Raw genomic sequence first — 19,141 nt, forward strand, 5'->3', positions numbered from 1 at the left:
CATGGACACACAAATCTGAAAACCAGGTGGGATATTTGATTGTGAGGCAGTTTTTATGGGAAAATCCTATGCATTGGCATTCAAAGAGCATGGTTCATTCACCAAGAACCCTGGACATAGGAACTCTTAACCATGAGATGAGCAAAGATGTAAATTCACAACATGTCACATTTTCTGTGCTAACAATCCTTCAAACCATCCCTACATCGACTTTACAATAGTTTATTTGGAAGTCATTCTCTGCTATAAAACTACTGCTTCAGATAACAATTTACAGCACATGAAGTAACAGGAATGGGGCATTCAGCTTTTGCTACCTGAAACCCTGAAGAAGGTTACCAGATTGGCTGGAAGCAGCCCTAGGATAGATACACTCTCTATGCAGCAGGTGCACAGGAGGATTTTCAATGCACATACATTCCCATTTCCATCTGAATGGGCCAGTCACCCATTATTTCCAGAAAGTACGACAACATTTTTGGGTTGGTTTTTATATTGAAAATTTAAGTCATAAGACACCACACTTTGATTATTTCTGTCTATGTGCTTTCAAATTCATGGAGAAGCACAAAATTGCTGCTCTGTTCTAGAAGCACCTGCTGGGAATGACAACCTAAAATATACAGTTTCATAAGACACACACATTTTGTACATATAAAAAATGCACTACAATTCCAGAGAGAGATTTCCCAATTTCTATTTCATTATAAACTACATAATGCACAGCTTCATCTGTTGATTGCGCCTTTCTTATTTAAAGAAGTATACATAAATTAAGATTTATCTTATTTATATATTAGACAAACACTTCATCCAAAAATACTGGCTACATATGTAAAACACAAATTTTTGTCTATTTAATCCACAAATATCACTCAAATCACTTGTAAGTTGCCACATGCTACCACCATGAAAGATTAAAAACACAAGGTGAAAAGTACCTTCTTCCAAGATATCAAGGCTCTGCCTGTTAAAAGTGCATTTCCTCTCATTTTCCTTTTCATAGTCATATTCATAACTTTCCTCTTCGTTTAATGACATTGCTGCAATTATCCCAGATAGACATGAAACAATGCCTTAGTCTCACAGGTGATGGGAAGTCATTCCCTCGGAGGCTGTATCTTTGGGGAGAGTAGAGCAAGGTCTCCACAAAGCAGGATACCATCTTTCCTCACTCACATACTCAGCCAGGGAACTCTAGAGAGACTGAGTACATGTCCTTAGTGCAACAGCTTTGAGTTGCACAGATGGGGTGGAGGAGGGAAGAGACCATCTGTCTAATAATTACTAGAAGGTTTATGTTGCTCCTCAGACCAGCTCTGACAGTAGCCAGTTTTTGCTCAAAAGCCCCACTAACATACTTCAGACAAAGTTAGTGGGCTGAAAGACCCTCCCTGACACTCCTCACATCCACAAGGTCCCCTCTCCTCTGCCCCTGCTCTTACAAGTGAAGTGGTAGATCCCTGCAAGTGTCTCAACACGTAAGTCTGACCCAACCTCTGTCTGTCATTCCTGGAGAAGGGTGTGCACTGGCACAGAGTCATAAATCACCTCTCACCTTGCCCAATGCAGCAAGACCTCACTGGAGTCGTAATTAGCCTGAGCCTGTGCACACACAGCCAATCCCACCTAGCAGAGAGATCTGCATACCCAGGGCTAATGTGCAATACAGTCAGACTGCATCTTCCACCACACACTAGAACCATTAAGTGAAGAACTGGGCTGGGGAAAGGAGCTTTTTTATTGCTTCTACAAAGGAGAGATTACACTGGCACAAAGAATTTAAATGACATATCCCTTTAGCTGTCAAATACCATATTTTCCACAGTCATTTTTCTTATCAGTCTGCTGTGGGAAAAGAAATACCTCCCAAGTCTACATATGGCACCCAAGTGAATTTTCAGGGGTGCATGCATCTCTTCTTTGCTCAACAGGAAACAACTCTCCTGTGCTGAGACCTCTTTGTTTCCAACAGGCTGTGTTTGCTTATCTTGACTACACACACAGGGCAGGCTAACTTTATCTAACTTTTTGTAGCCATAGATATTTAATGTTTGCTAAGTTGCCTCCCACACTTGTGGCGGCAAGCAGGCGCCCTTTGCTGCTAAAGCATTCCTATCCACGTCACAGAGAAAAGCATTTGCAGGCAAAGTGGGGGCAATGCAAGGCAAAGGCACCTCATCATCCTCTGAGGGGACATAACTGCTAGGGAAAAACAGAAAAACATTACATTACAAGCCAGCAGAATGTAACAGTTCGGGTCATGTAGGAACAGTTTCGCTATTACCACTTCTCTAGCAGTGAGGAAAAATGGGGTATGAGATAGGAAGCAACTACTTTTACAAAATAATGATTAATGATTCTGTTCTCTGTTTTACATTCTTGATACTTATATGAAAACAATGCAACAATGCTTATATAAATAACAGCCGAAGGATATTAAATACATATAAGTGGTTGCTGAGGGAAGAAACACCAATTTCTGAATAAAGATTTTGCCACTCAAAGCAACTTGATCTTTGCCAAAATTTACTGCAATATTCAGCAGCAGCAATAACCTCAAGAACTCAGCAGGAAAAATAGGATTGCCTCTTTCTCCCCACATCATTACATTAAAATATGTAATTTTAATAATGAGGACTGCTTCTAGTTTCTGATGTTTAGAGAATTTGTATCTTCAGTTCTTTTCTGTAACAGTGAGTCTACTCTTTAAAAAATACTTACAATCAGAGAGTAAGGGTCTTAAATACCTACTTGCCATTCAGTAACTATTTATCACATTTCAGTAATAGCTAGAAAATGGAAACAGAGAGTAACCAAAACAATAAGTCATATTAAAAGAATGCAGGAAGCACCTTATAAAGCCTAGGGACAGAAAAGTCCACCCCTGCCAAACATGCTATGGTTTTAATAATACTGACAAGCAGTCAACTACAGCTAACTACAGTTTATGAAGGACACACTGAAAGGAAGCATGTTGTTGTTCAAAACACACGACAATATAAGGAGTGTAATTGAACATTCCCACAAAGCTGGCTTCTGAACTGTGACTAGTATCAACTTGTACCACACAGGAAGACTCTGACGTTCAAAAGCTGAGAGAAAGCATTGTAATACCTATTTTGATATCAGCATATGATAAATGTTGGAGCAAATTTATACTGGGTGGAGAAGGAATGAATGCCCCACCCTCACACTATCAACACATTTTTCATGTATTCTGCATTACACCCCCTTAAGCAGTGCAGGAACATTTACTTGCTAATGATTACAGCCAGGTTTCCAACCAACACCAAACAATAAGCAGCTATAGATTAAAAAAAAAAAAAAAAAAAAAAAAAAAAAAAAAGCAGTTATGTTGTATTTCATTCTGAAAATATACAATCTAAACTGGAAAGATTCAAAAGAGATTTTTAATATTTCCTGTAAACACATACTCAGGGACTTTAAGAGTATACTTAGAATGAAGATACTTTTTAATGGGTTGTCACTGGGAAGTAAATTTGGTGTATTTGCTGCAAGCCCCACTCTCAATTAGGAGGCTTTACCTCCTGTCAGGAAGCTTGTTAACAAGGCTGCAGTACTCCAAGCACACTCCCAGTACAATGGCTGCACTGAGGTACAGAGTATATTCAGCAGCTCTGCCATGAAACAGGAAACACACAAACCAAGAGCTAGTTTGAAGAAGGGTGAGGCTGGACACAATACCAACAAACCCTCATATCCTGACTCATTATTTCCAAGGAACTCCAATGCATTCAAATAATTTTAACTTTCTTTTATCAATAAAACCATCTAACTTCTGCACAATTAACTGTTACTAACAATGCTGCATCTAGAACAAAGAGATTCTCTGTAAGCCAACAAGTCTAAAAACAGCAGATGAAATGGCAGCACTTGGATTTAAATATGCTGATGAAGAAATGTGGGTATTTTGAGGTGGTCTCTTCAGGGAGGGAGACAAAACTGGTTATTGACTGTGTGCTTTCTGTTAATATGTACAGTCAAGCAAAGTTAGTTCAAATTTTTACAGGTGTTATGTTTCCCACTCTTTCAAAATCCCACACAAAATATCTTCTATTACTCAATGGAAAGGACAGCATGTTACTCTTACAGAAATGGAAAGAAATGGAATGAACGGGAAAACACCTATCTAGATACTTAGTGGTTGAACAGAATAAAACCAAAAAATATCTCTAGGCTGCAATGTGTATTGCCTTATGTGGATTATGTGGCTTGAAAAGGAAGAGGGAGCCAATGAAGGAATAAAGAGAAAAGTGGCATGGCAAAACACAGAAAACCAGGAAAACAGTATGAACAATTCTATGAATATAAACAAGGTTCAACTATATTTATCATGTATAGAGATAAAAGACATGGGAGCACAAGATCAACCTGAATGAGCATTTTAACTGCATACCTATAGAGCAAGTGCTGTTTCAGAAGCTGCAGGCTAAAGGCATTAATAAGATTCTCCTAGACTTCAGTAGCATACCCAGTGCCAGCATCCACTGAGATTCAGAGTAACACCAGGGTTACTCTATCCACATGGATGGACACAAAAGGGCCAATGTATGAGGGAGATGATGGGTCACCACACTAACATAAGCAAGGCAACAGCAAGTAATCACTCATAAGAGATCAAGCAGAACAAGATAACATTGTCTACTATTGTTAAAAAGAAAGTTACTGAGCTTGCTGATAATTATATCAGTGGAGTGGAAAACAGAATAGAGGAGAGAAGCTCTAAATAATAACTGCAAACATAACAACAGGTGGTAAAAGCATTTCAGCATGAGTGAGAAGAAAACACAGGAAAGTATGCTGGAACAAGATGGAGTGGCTCAGGCAAACATACAAGTGGTTAGGAGGTTCAGCATGCATTAGCAAACCAGGCACACCATGGGTCTGGCAGGGGAAAAAGGGAAAGACACATTTCCTCCACAAGAAATTGCCAAAACTCAGGGCTAATGAAAGCAGAAGGAAAGATCCAATCGCACATTCACCAGATGCAAAGTCATCTGGAATTGTAAGAAACTAAACTCATGAATTGTTGAGGTAGAAATAAACAAGTAATGGAAGAAACCACAAGAAGAGTAATTTGCTCTAAAGTCAGTCTGGATTTTTCTAGAAAGCACTATTCATTAGAAAAATATTGCACTAAGAGAGAGGCAGGGAACAAGCATATTTATTAAAATTTCTATAGATATATACTTATTTTCTTGATTACTTGTTTGGTAGTTTGTTGGGGGTTTAGTATTAACTTTTTTCACCCAAATTGCATACGATATTTTTAAGAATGTATTTTTTTCTATAAAAAACACTTAGATAAACCTAAACTTTTATACTCTTGTAGTAAGAGTAGAAAAGTTTCAGCTTTTCCTCTTTATCACTTGTTCTGTCCAAGTCTGCTATGAAAATAGCTACTTTCCTACCCAAGTATAGGCCCAGCTCTTTCACCAATCCACCTACACAACATACTTTATTAACACCAAGTAAGGTGACAAGTGTCACTCATATTACAAAATATTATACTTGGAAATGTATGCAAAAAGCATAGCATAGCAGTTATTTATAGAAGTTTCAATTTATTGTAATGTTAGTTAACATCAGTAATTCAAATAGAGTGTGACATTTTATTGTCTATTTCCACCTACTCCTACCAAAAAATAAACTCTGTAAAGGACCTTATGTAAAAGAATTAATTAATTACTCCAACCCTAGAAAGTCATTGTCAAGAGTTATAAATTGTAAATTTTGAGCATTTCTTCTTTTGCAAGGTATTAAACAAATACCACTAACAAATGCAAGTTGAAACATCTGAGGCAACAGTGAGTTGCTGCTTTACCTATTAAATTAAATAATATCAATAAAACTTTACACCCTGATACAATTTTAGACTATTTTTCCCCTTGAAGAACAAGAAACCATATGCTGTTAAAATAATTATAAATAAAGGAAACCAAATGAAGTAATGTGTTTTAAATAGAAATTTGAGTCCCAGAGGCCCTGACAAAGAATGTATGAACAATTTCATCAGAAAAATAATTCTGCAGGATATTACCTTGTGAAGATTTCTATTAGTTTTAAAGTACCACCCACTATTTTCCAGTGTTATATTTATCACGAAGGGTGAACTGGGTGGGATTCATAACTGAATGCACACATACATCTGAGCTCTGGAGAGTCCATGCATGGCAGAGAAATTGGCTCTCTAGGTGTGCTTCAATTTGTCTTAAAATAGATACTCAAAACAGGTCAGCTGAGCTGCAACTGACTATACTGAATGTAAAAAGAATCTCAGGAAAATTACTCTGGTATCAACAAACATATGGCAGAAAAATAAAAAGCCAATCAAGAGACAGGCATCTCTTTTAATACATCATCTGCTTCAGGTTTTTGGAAAAGCTCTGTTTTCTACTATAATGATGCCTTTTGTCTGCTATAACAATTAGAATACCTTTTTCCATCAGGTGCAAATGCCAACACTATTTTACACCCAAATGAACATTCCAGTATCTAAGGCCAAAGACTGTATCTTCCACTGCATCTCTCAAATCTTCCCCTCTCACACACACCTGAACTCCAAGAAGCAGAAGAAAGCTAAACCCCATAAAATTCTATTAACCCTATGAGACTGCCATTCACCTGAGAGGCTGAGATAGGACTGAGAGCACTACCCTTCAGCAAGTAAAAACTAACACTTTAATTTAAAAAATAACAGCAATTTTAAAAATGCAAAAAACCATTATGCCTTACCTGCTGGAAGGATTATTTCCCTATCAGACATTAAACCCTTCTTTCTCTTAGGGAAGAACTTCCCAAATACTTCAAGCAGACTGCCAGCACATACTCCAGCTGATTCTGCAGATCTCAGCTCATGGAAGAAGTATTCTGGGCAGGTGCTCAGCACTAACAGGAAAACCTGTAAGCCCAGAATCCAACCAACCACTACTGTGTACCTGAGGCCCTCATCCCACAAGGTATTTAAATGCTTGCCCAACACCTGTTGCTTATTCCATTACCATGGAACTCCCACAGTTTCTCCAGCACAGCGCACAGCTTAAGCCAAAATGGATAAGCAGATCAGCTCTTAGCTCAGACATTCAGGCACACCACCCTTCCATATGACACTTTGACCAGACAGACAAAAGATCATAAAAATGTACAACTGAAAAAAAAAAAAAGCTACCTGTGGTAGCTTTAACCTAGGGAAAGCTACAGCTTCTATTGGCCATACAACTGGTCTATTTCTTAAGCTTCTAAAAGCAGGCCAACTCAGGCTGTTACATCATGCAGATTAATCAGATGCTACAGTATTTACTAGGGTTAAACCAAGAGGATAAATGTTACATAATAGATTCAATCCAACTTAAAGTGGTCAAATCTCTCAATTAAATATGCATCTTTGCCTTTGAACACCTGAACAGGAGTAATCAATTAAACATAATAGAAGTTCAAGTGTAACAAGCTTCTGAAACTGCATTCAGTTCCGAAATGGAGGCACATGACACTCAAAAAGAACCATAAAAAACATTCAAATTTTCTCACCCTTATCATTATGCTTCACATTCCCCTCTGGTATTGTAGAGCACTACCATAGAAATATCTCTGTGTATTACATACGTACATTATCTCCTGGGCCTATGATCCTTCCTGCTTTCTGTGCTTTGCTTCACTGTGATTTTGGACTTGCCTTGTTTAAGCTAAGCTCTCAGCTAGAATAAAATTAATGTAAAATTTCTGCATTCCCAAAGGCTGCATCTTGCTTCAGAGTGGTATCAATAAGAGATCTTGATTTTTTTTTCTTGCTGCAGAGAATACAGTTTTAGCAATCTCTTACCCTTTCTTGTGTGCCTTCTATCAGAAGCCTGGTGAAAACATTCAGTGTCCTGATACAGAAATAATCACCCTAGCAAACATTACATAAAAATTGCAACCAGCATGAAAGATAATGCTTGCCAGATTTTGTAAATCCTCCCAATTCAAAAGTCAACATGCTCACTTTTAAAAATCTACATTTTTAATGTCTTGCACAGACAAATAACCAGAGAGAAAACATGGACTGCCTAATAATACATCAGATATATACATATTACAGGATATTGGTAACACAGAAGAAAGACAGACTTCAAACTTGAACCAAGAATTAATATTACCACCAGTATATTTAAATTCACCTCAATTATTATAGATACAGTTAGCTTTTTGAATATTCTTTCTCCTGCTCAAAGACAGCTCATACAGAGCATATGCTGCTCTGCCACTCCCTTCAGAGAGGAAAAAGCTATACAGCAGTCTTTTGCAGCACACTCACAAGAGATGCTGAGATGCAAAAGAGGTGCAGGCATCTCTGCTACACCTGGGTGTTGCCTTTTTCTGGGTATTTCCTTTTTAAAAGCATTGAATAATGATGGTCCGGTCTTACAAGCTCTAAATTCTTCAACAAGAGACTAGAAGGAAATATTTACCATCCGTGCATTCTTCATAATACCAGTCCAGTTCATAATAATCTGCTTCAATGAATTTCTGCATAGTCAGTATCCTTCAGTGACATACAGAAGATTTCACTTCGCTGCTAAGGTCAAGTGAAATGCAGCCATGCCTTCCTGCCTTTGCAAAATGCCAGAGCACAAGGCAGCTCACAGGAAGCTGAAAATGAGCTGCACATCTTCACTGAGGCCACAACTAAAATAAAAGCGGGGGGATGCGGCGGGTCTATTTGGACAAAAAAAAAACCATAGAAAAAGGATGCAGAAAGGAAGCAGATGCTCTGGCAGCTCCTCTAATAAAGAAGCTCTGCACAGGAGCCTTGGATGGGTGTTAACAGAATCCTCCTATCAAAAGGCTGATGCGCTGACGTTGGGGACACACACCACCGCCCGGCTGGCTCTAACTCATTCCTTTCCTCCCCAGTCTCCTCATCTCTTTCAGGCTAATGTGTTGCCATGGAGACTAGCTGGCTCCAAAAGCGATGCAGAGATGAAGAAAATGCATTTTGCTGTTTCTGGCTTTACAGGCTAGAAAGGAGTCCTCCATACTGGAAACAAAAATCGTTGCTAAGAAAGATGATACAACCCATTGCTACGGCTCACAGAACAACAGCATCACACTGTTGCAACTCACTGGGGACATGTGGTACATTAATAATGAAAATCTAGTCCATTACTACTCTCCTCCATACAGTTTGATAAAAGCCTGACTTCCCCATGGAAAATTAAACTATGTTACTGCTTTGTTACAGTATTCTGGTCTGATATAATAGAACTCTTTCTGCATGCTTCTGTTGAGAAATGCCAAATGAAAAAAAAAAAGACAGAATCAGCAAAATCAGAACAGCAATTAATTTCTCCTTACAAAAAAAAAAAGCTAATCTGTTTCTACTTTTTGCCCTCTTCATGAACCACTTCCCTCACGCTTTTTTTTTTCCCAAGCATCTAAGTTTCGTAGCTGAAGACTGGAGGTTAGGTCAAATTTTCACTACTCTTTTCCTAAAAATACAGAAGGTCATCATCCAGAATGACTTAATGTTTGTGTTCAGTATTTTGGAAATGGAAGAAAATACTTTTTCAACCCCCAGTAAAATTGTGTTTAAGCTATTAGGAGAGAACCTGTCTGAGGAACAGAGGGCATTAAATCATCAAACACTACAATTCAAAAAGCATGTCTGAATATGTGCAGGTACAGATACCAAATGGACTGACACCCATTTTGTTCATAACCAGCAGTCTTCACCCATTTCTCCTCCTCTTTTAGGAAATGCTAATTCTTTGCAAACACCAGGAGAAGCACTGGGATAGATTGTGACAATATACCCCGGTAGATTAAGGTGGGGGGTCATATTGGGTCTGACCAGGGAAGTCTTTGGTGTCTGTCTAGCCAAAGACTCCATCCACAAGAATAGCCATAAGCAGGCAATAGAGAACTGTCCAACATTTCCCACAACTGCTCTCCCAACCTCTAATTTCTTCATCTTCAGAGACAATCTGAGACAGATACAGCTACTGCTTCTTTTAGGAATTCTTGAATGACTTATCCTCTCTGTTCTTGAACCCACATACATATTTAGCATCTCCAACATTCTCTTGCAAAGAGTTCCACACATCTGGAACACTTATTCTACTCCCCACCTGATACCACTTTGCTTTACTGCAACAGAAGTAGGTAATGCCTATGCAGAGGAAAATGCAGAGGCAAATGCTTTGGTTTCTTGACCACATCAGTATTCAACTTTCCTGGTATAAGAAATTATCACTGCAGCTTTGAGTCTTGCAGAGTTTCAATTATGCATACACACAAGGAAAATAACTATACATGCTATTAAATGCAATTAAGGCCACACTGTTAAAATACTACCAGAGAAAAAGAAAGGTTCCTATGGCAACATCAATTCAATTGCTCTGCATATAATCTATTTGTTCTACTTGTATTATTTTTGTCCAAAAGGTAATTTCAGTCTGCTTAATGTTATTAAATAAGCATTTAAAATAGAAAGAATGAACACTGTCTCTGCAGCAATTTAAGGTGGTAGCCAATCTCCTTTTTTTTTAATTTGCTGACATTTAAACAAAGGAAATCTTCAACAAGCTAGAATTTTCTTCTCTCTGTCCTTCCTATGGCACACACACTCCCTTTCAATGAGACAGAATAAAAATATAAAAATAGTCCAAGGTAGGGCCTTAGAGCCTTTTTCTTTGGTTTTTTTTTTGTTTGTTTGTTTGTTTGTTTTGTTTTGTTTTGTTTTTGTGGTTTTTTTTTAATTGATATTTTTTACAGATTAGATTGGAAGCATACTGGTGTAATTCAGAAAGGAATCACTTTTCTGTGGAGAAAATCACTTGTATGGCCAAACGATTTTAGAACTCCTCAAAGGATTTGAAAATATAGAATAAGTGTATTATCTTCCCAGCATGAAGACAGAAACCCTGGGCAGACGGAATACTATATATCCAGGTATCCACTCCAAGCATCCCTTCAATTACATGAAGAATTGTAATCTATAAAGCTGGAAGGGTTGTTAAGTTGAATGGGAATTTGTGACCAAGCTGACAAAGCAACTGCATAGTTGCAGAATCTACTTTCAACCTTTTCAGCCCTACTTTTCCTTCCTACAGGGCTGTATCAGATTCATTTTATAGTAAACTTATCAGAACAGTACATTTTTCAGGTGAACTGATTCTACAAACTTTGAACCTCTGTATTCCAATCTCCATATTGCAACACTACATTTGATTGGGGTGTTACTTACCTAAAAGTTCATATTCAATGGGGCTAAAAAAAGATCTAGGGTAATAAGTCTGCAACTATAAGGAAGCTGCATTTTCCTATTCCAAACCTAAATACAGTTATTCATATTTGTTCAGCATTCCCTTACAGCTGCTAAATTGTGTTCTATTTTTTAATGTTTATTTCTAACTAAACAAACCCCACCCTTTATCTTTGTTCTCCACAGGGCAAATTGATAAAGAATTCTGGTAGCCAACTGTAAACAGACTAAGCATTCATTAAGTTTGTGGTTACAAAGGGGTTTCAGTAGCAAGAAAAGATGGCTTGGAAAGCTCAAGAGCCCTCTCCTTCCTTTTTGCTGAAATAAATCCATGCTGTAAGTCAGCATTAAACTCATGTGCCTAAATTACCCAGGTTATAAAAACCACACAAACCCTTCCCTTTGTTTGAAGAGAATTTTTCACAAAGGTACTTTCATCTACCCCAGCAGCACACTCAAGACTGTAGTGCACTGTGCTGCTAGAGTGCAAAGCCACAGCAAGTCATCTCTGCTGACAAAGTCTTAAAAGAATGACATTACATAGCATGCCACTATAAATCCTGTGTTTTCATGCTTAGTCATTCTCAGCTTTTTTCTCCGAACCTTTTGCAATTCTGTAAGGATGCTTTTTGAAACTGAACACTGGAGTTGGATGAAGTATTTCCAAGGCAGCTGCAATGGATTACCTCCCATTTGATTACCTCTGGGTCACATTTCTTCTCTTGGCTACAGGCTCAGGATGGTTCAGATAATTAAACACTGTATCGCATCATCATTTTCTACAGTCACCACCACTCAGGATAAAGTTGCCCATCCCATTAACATTGTCCGGATCCTTTTTTATCAGAGCACTAGCTGTACAGCTGTACAGGCCACCACTATGCAATCCATATTAATCACAATCAAGCATTGCTACAACACATATTTTGCAAGCTGACAAAAAAGGCATATTTAAAAGTCAAACTGATTTTCAAGGATGGGCTGTCATACTTATTTCTAAACTGGAATAATTTACTGAAGTGAAGAGTCACCTTCTAAAAGAACACTGAATAGGAGTCATCCTGTGACTACATATTTAGTAAGGACAAACAACTCTGTAACTTAGGACAGTGATCTCTTCCAGGGTAGTATTTTACTTAACAAGGAGTCTTGCTTTACCTGGAAAGAGTAGAACCCAGAGTAAAATCTAGATCACTGAGGACATTATTACCAGCAACTTTCAGATTGGTATTTAGAAAAATGGGTGCTTCAGATTTGATTGACTCTTTTTCATTAAACTGGGATGACTATCCAGTGCTTAAAAATAGTACAAGTATTTCCTCCAGGTGGGACATAGCTCATAGCTTCACACCCTAAGGGCACACTGACCTCACCTGATACAAGGAAGACTCTTCTAATGCAGAAGAGGGTCAAACTGCTCTCCCACTGAAACAAAATTATTTAACATGAAACAGGGGCAGTAGATAATAACAAAAAGCTATTTTCCATATGAAAGGATTATTTTTCCCTTCCCCTAGATAATTACTGGAAAGCATTATTTTTGCATTTGTATAAAATCAAAATTGATGTCTTTGGCAACCTTCCTGCAAAACCAGCTGTGTAGCTAAGGTATCACTGAGCACACTTAAACGCTGTAATAAAGACCATAAGAGCAAGAGACACATTAAGAGAATACACCCCTATCTATAATTAAGGAAATCAAGAATAAAGGGGTAAAGAAACAAATTTTGCAAATCATTTGCAAACCATTTTCCATTTTGCCAGATGGAAATAATGTACATGACAATCTCCTCTTTTTTTTGTTATATTTTTCATGAAGACAGCAAAAACATTTGTAAAATGAAGTTGAGCTTAATACTATGCTCAATTGGCTAGACAAAAATATTACAGCTGCATGTTATGACCTATTTTTCTAACAAGGCAAAAAACCCACTGAGAGATATGATTGCAGCTTCCTGGGAGAGGAAAGGAATGCATTACACTGAGGGAATATAGAACAAGGGAGCCCAGTATGGCTTCCTAATACAGCTCAGGATGCCATTAGTCTGCTTTTCAGCAGAGGCATATTTCTGGCTTTTGTCCTTCTTGGTGTTCACCAGGATGCACCAGGTCCTTTTCTGCAAGGCTGCATGCCAACAGCTGGACCCTAGCATCTACTGGGGCATGGGGTTGTTCCTCCCAGCTGCAGGACTTTGCCCTTCCCTCTGCTGAACAGCACAAGGCTGCTCTTGACTCATGGCTCCAGCATGTCAAGGTCCCTCTCAATAGGAGCACAATCCTTTTGTGTCTCAGCCACTCCTAGATCCTGCCTATGTCTCACCCGCCCTGATGCTGCACTGGTGACTCCCTCTCAACCTCTCCACCTGGTGACAGCTTTTCCACATGCACACCTCCTGCATGAAAGGAGGCCATCTCTCTCTACCTCAGGATAGGGAGCAGCTCTGCCTTCCCAGTCTGAAGCTCTGTCTGGGTTAAAGTCTCTGCTCTGAGGGACAGGTACTCCAAAACCTGGAGAATGTACCCTGTGGCACATTGCCACCACATCTGAAGACTTAGGTTATTCTGAACTCAGATGAAGATCCCTTCTTTGCACCATACCAGAGAAACTACTACAACTATTGGCTGTGTCTGACCATCCCCAACGAGCAGCAGTTGCAAAGAAGGCCAAGGATACCCTTGGGTCAAGAGCAGCTGACAGCTTCTCAGAAGCCACTAGGACCTCCTGAGGTCCACATGCCTGTGGCCCACCTGACCTCCACCTTACACGCAGCAAAAGGCACCCTCAGTTTCTCAGATGGGCCCTGTCTCCCTAGGTTGCCAAGGAAAAACTCAGGCTGCTGTCCCTGCTCACTGCCTCTGGTAGCTGTGCTCTAGGCCTGGCTCTCACACAGGCCTCCCCACAGCTCCAAGCTGAAAGTGAGCTTGACTGCCCCTAACCTGGGCAGGGAGACAGAATGTCATTTTGCTGCATCATACTTTCATCTTACTTAAAAGACACTCTGCCTCAACTGTATAAAGAGACTGGTCAGGTGACACTGAATTTATGTGACTATGCTTTAGGATGAGATCCATTTTATTTTATTCATTTGGCAAGAACTGGCTCAGCCTTCCATCTGAATGAAATAATAAAAAAGATGTGCTTTGGAGTTCCAGACTGTAGAAGAACAGTTGTAGGCCTAATACTATTCAGTTCTTCCCAACTGCCTTCTTATCCAATGGCAAACTAAATTTTAAGAACTAATTCTCTACATCACCTCTCTTGTGTTATAGCTTAAATTCCCACAAAAAGCACTGAATAAATTAAAATGCTTGGATATTTGACTGTTAATTATTGTACCAGTATCTTCAAAAATTAATTAAAAATGAGAGCTAAGTAGCCTTATGTCCACCCTCTTGTGTTATGTGGCCCAGAAGATTCTTACTGATTCTGAGCCTTTGTGGCTGTGAATTGGACAGGAAGCCACAGGAAAGCAGAAAAGTCTGCTCTAACAAGCCACAACAGTATGCCTAAGTGTAATTGCTGATTCTTCTGCTATATGGATCAACACAATGGGAAGCTCATCACATTTCCATCAACAGGTTATAAACCACCAACAGGTTATAAACCACTATCAATCTCAACATGCAAACAACTGCAAGGAAATTTTCTTAAGTCATTGAAAAATCAAACTTGCAAAGAGATAAGCTACAGCATTTGTTCACACCCTCATCAATGCTTTTGAAACAAACTAAACAAGTAAAAGAGGAGTAGCTTAATTGCAGCACTGAAAAGTGTGCAAGCAGTCACACCCTGGAACACTCTCCAAAGTGGTGGTAGCATTATTCACAGTGGTGGTGGCATAATTCACAAAACCTTTCTGCCAATTTACTTAAAATAATATTTTTACTTTCATAGTTCATTGTGCCATAAACCAATGTTTGCAATCAATGTAATAATTTTGAAACATGCAATCTTGCACTCTCATGTATAGATGGAGTCTGTGACTTGTTTACAGTAACTGAACAAGGGTTAAGTCAGATCTCAGTTTCCAGGATATCAGTCTAAGGCTAGACCCAAACTTGCTTAAATTTCTTGAACTTTATCAGAATGTATACAAAAATGTCTGTCTATAAGCAGTAAGAAATAAATGTTTCTTTATCAAAAATCTCTTTACTTCCTTCCTCTTTTTCAGCAGTTATTTCCTAATAAAAGAAGAAAATATACACTGTGGCAGGAATTATACTCAGGATTTTTTCATTCAAGCCAGTTGATTGGAAGAAATCTACAACCACAGCAACATGGTGAACTTGCAGTCATACTTGTAAGCTAAAAGCTAGATAAAATTGCTAAGTAGTCACAGTTTCAGGCAGCTATGCTATCCAATTTCTCTGTTATTCACAGCTTCGTTTTCAGAGAATAATAGAAGGGTTTGGGTTGGAAGGGACCTTTAAAGGTCACCTAGGTCCAAACACCCTGTCATAGGCAGGGAATCTTCAACTAGACTGGGTTACTCAAAGCCTCATTCAACCTCACCTTGATAATTTTTAGGGATATGACATCCACAACTTCTTTGGGCAAGCTGTTCCAGTGCCTCACCACCCTCACAATAAAGAACTTCTTCCATATAACTAATCTAAATTGACACTCTACCAGTTTAAAGTCATCATCCCTTGTCCTATCATTACAGGGCCTGCTTAAAAGTCCCTCTCTTGCTTTCCTATAACCCCCTTTAGGTACTGAAAGGTGCTCTGAAGTCTCCCCAAAGCCTTCTCCAGGCTGAACAACTCCCACTCTTGTTGGCCTGTCTTCACAGCAGCATTGCTCCAGCCCTCTGATCATCTTTGTGTCTCTCTGAACTCCAACAGGTCCATGTCCTGCTTATGTTGGAGACCCCAGAGCTGGATACATACTTCAAGTGGGAGTCTCACAAGGACAGAGTAGGTGAGGACAATTACCTCCCTTGACCTTGACCTCCCTGGACCTGCTGACTACATTTCTTTCGATGCAGCCCAGGATACATTTGGCTTTCTTGGCTACAAGTGTACATTTCTGGATCAAGCTGAGCTGTCAACCAACACACCCAAGTCCTTTCCTATGGTCTGTCTCAATTCATTCTCTGCACAGGTTGTATTTTGTATCCATCCCCAGCAGTCACACACCTACCATCACCTCAGTTTGTAGAAGGACACTGCCATGGGGATTTTTGAGTTCCTTGTCCCACTAGCAAAACATTTTTCCCATGGTTATTGCAACAATCCACCCACACAGACAATTTTACTTGTGAGACAGGCCTAATCAGGTTACTAAAGACCTTGGAAACATTAGATTTCAAAATATTTATTTAAGCCAGCTTCTGGCATCACTGTAACAGCACCAACAGGCTACTACAAATACAGTGGTAGTACACTTGATTCCACAGATCAGTTTCTGCTTGTCTCACCCCCTTCCCACTGTTTTTGTGTGCTTGGGGGTAGGTGGAAAGCATATGCAAGTTTTTTTACTAAAATACTTCAAGCCATTTATTGAAGCATGACCATTAGAAATTCTGTTCTTTATATTATTCATACTTTTCTTTACCAGCTGTGCTCCTTACAAAGTGATTGTTAGGTGCTTCAAAATGCAATAAAGCCATCTTTGCACAGGTTTGTGCTGAGCCCTGTAACTCATCTCTTCTGAAGTTCTACAATTCCTCAGTAAGTCTACCTAAATCTACCTTCTACTATAACCCATGTAAATCCATTGCTATTGCTTTAGCATAGCAGTCATTGGGATGAATTACAGAAGTCTTCTCTAATAGCACATCTAAGTCAATACACACAGTGGAAGAAACCAGAGACATGAGTCCATTCACCATGACAAAGTATCTACAGGTTCAAACAAAGGAAAGAACAACCACAAATGTCACAACTGTAATCATGTTCTCTGTAAGCACAAATAATTTTTTGTCTGATAGTATGAATATGAACAGAAGACAGAATGAAGGGACAAACCATCTCAACAAATGTTGAGAGTTTGGATCTTCACAAGGCTTTTCTAGAAGCTTAAGTTGCAGCAGAATTATTTAATGTCATTCTGTGATCCTGGAATATAGTGCCATCAGACAACAGCGCAATGTGTCAGAGAATACATTCAAAAAAAGTGGATGTAGAAAGAGGTCTAAGCTTTCTAAGCTGCATAGATACAGAAACTTCAGTCTCTTTGAGAGAGACTACAAGCAAAAAGAAGTATTTCAGTTTCTCCAGTATTTGATAATGTGGAAAGGTGTAGGCACAAATCACAAATGCAATGTCTGTTCTTGATTAAATGCTCCCTTTGTTTTCTAGGTATCACAATCTTAGAGACCAAAGCAGTAAATCACAAACAGTTCTCTTGCTCTCCACAGCTTTCAAAGAATTGCACAGATACTTCAAAGAAGGTAACAAAAATAGCACTATTTTATTTGTTTCTCAGTACAGTTTGTGAGTTTTTGACTTACGGAAGTATTTCAAGGTCTCTTCTATTTGCTCAGTTGTTAAGTCAATATTGGCATCAGGGGAGATGAGAGGTGTGTGAAGCCAGTCGTCGTGGTCATAACCATAGATTGTATCTGCTCTTAACTTATAATGAGGCAGCTGCTCTTCCAGGAGACTGATGATTTCAACTTCAGGAAGATTGGTACTATTGCACACATCTGTTAAGGGAAAGGGAACAATTTCTATTAGTTATCTTGAGTACTATACATACAAGCTTTCAAAAACTTTAGTTTGTTTTGATATCAATAAGATTTTGCTGCATGTAAAGAACAATTCAATACAAATAAGTTTAGAAGACATGCCTGGCACAAATTATCCCAAAATATCATATTTACTAGTAGTATGAGGGCATGTACTCTTAGTGACAAAAAGCCTCACCTCTAGAACTAGGGACATTTATTGAAGAATAAGTGGGCTAGGGTGGAGAATAGAGAGCCAGTTACAACTGGAGTATGAAGAAAACATTAGTGCACAGAGGAATGTACATTTTTGATGTTCTACCTCACAGATCATTTTTAGCTTGCAAGCCTTATGTATCTCATTAACTTGGTCTTGGATTATAATTTATTACCACTGTATTTTTTTTGTCTTTGCTGCTGGCAGATTTTTCTCAAGAAACAGAAATCCATGGCTGCAATAGCAAACAAAGTCACAGTTCACACCTAAGACACACTGGTAAAGATGATTACAGGAACTCCCAAGGCACCTTTTGACACAATTCTGACTTGCATTCTGTGCTGTGGCCCCTCATGCTCACACACATATCAAGTTTGCACACAGTTCTAAAAATGGATACCAACAGCCAACAAGAACTGCAAAAATGTTACAAATAAAATTAGAGCTTTAAATTTAGGCCAAGAGGTAGCTAAGAAGTTTTACCACAAAAAAAAAAACAAAAAAAAAAAAAAAACCACAAAAAAAAACCAAAAACAAAAAAAACCACCAACAATTCAAGGTAGAAACTTTTTTACCATGAGGACAGTCAAACAGGGGCACAGGGAGACTAGACTTGACTAGAAGTCAAGTAAACAATGCCATGAGCATTTACTCTAAAAGACATGCTTTTAGTAGAAGTCAGAACAGATTTCCTCCTGAGGTACCTTCTAACCTATACTATAATGAAGAATTTTGAGAGTGTATCAATACCCAAAATGGTCACAATACTTCTAAATATATAAGTTTAATTATCATATACAATTGAATACAATGTCATGCTAAATATTTATTAGGAAACTGAGCAACCCAAGGTATGTTTTCAGTAAATATTTTGTGCATCAATCTGCACGGTTTCCATTTCCATACCAGTACAAAGAGAAAACACCATCATCCAGCACACATCACACCCCAAGTAAGGAAGAGCTACCTAAGCCTTTTTTCGAAGAG

General features: G+C 38.7%; 1 protein-coding gene across 8 annotated transcripts in view; it reads right to left on the minus strand.

Annotated features, from left to right (window-relative positions):
• Nucleotides 1-19,141, minus strand: part of TRAK1 (trafficking kinesin protein 1) — a 115,616-nt gene that overhangs the window by 47,023 nt on the left and 49,452 nt on the right. For 4 of the 8 annotated variants that reach the window (XM_085569634.1, XM_085569608.1, XM_085569632.1 and 1 more), the window contains one exon: nt 17,722-17,916. Coding sequence is in view for 5 of the 8 variants with exons in the window: in XM_085569608.1 (XP_085425734.1) it covers nt 17,722-17,916 (195 nt within the window). In the remaining 3 variants the exon portion in view is untranslated. The other 4 variants (XM_031503901.3, XM_085569625.1, XM_085569619.1 and 1 more) reach the window with 3 other exon arrangements.

The sequence above is a fragment of the Lonchura striata genome, chromosome 2 (assembly GCF_050655825.1).
Source record: "Lonchura striata isolate lonStrDom1 chromosome 2, ASM5065582v1, whole genome shotgun sequence".
NCBI classification, from domain to species: domain Eukaryota; kingdom Metazoa; phylum Chordata; class Aves; order Passeriformes; family Estrildidae; genus Lonchura; species Lonchura striata.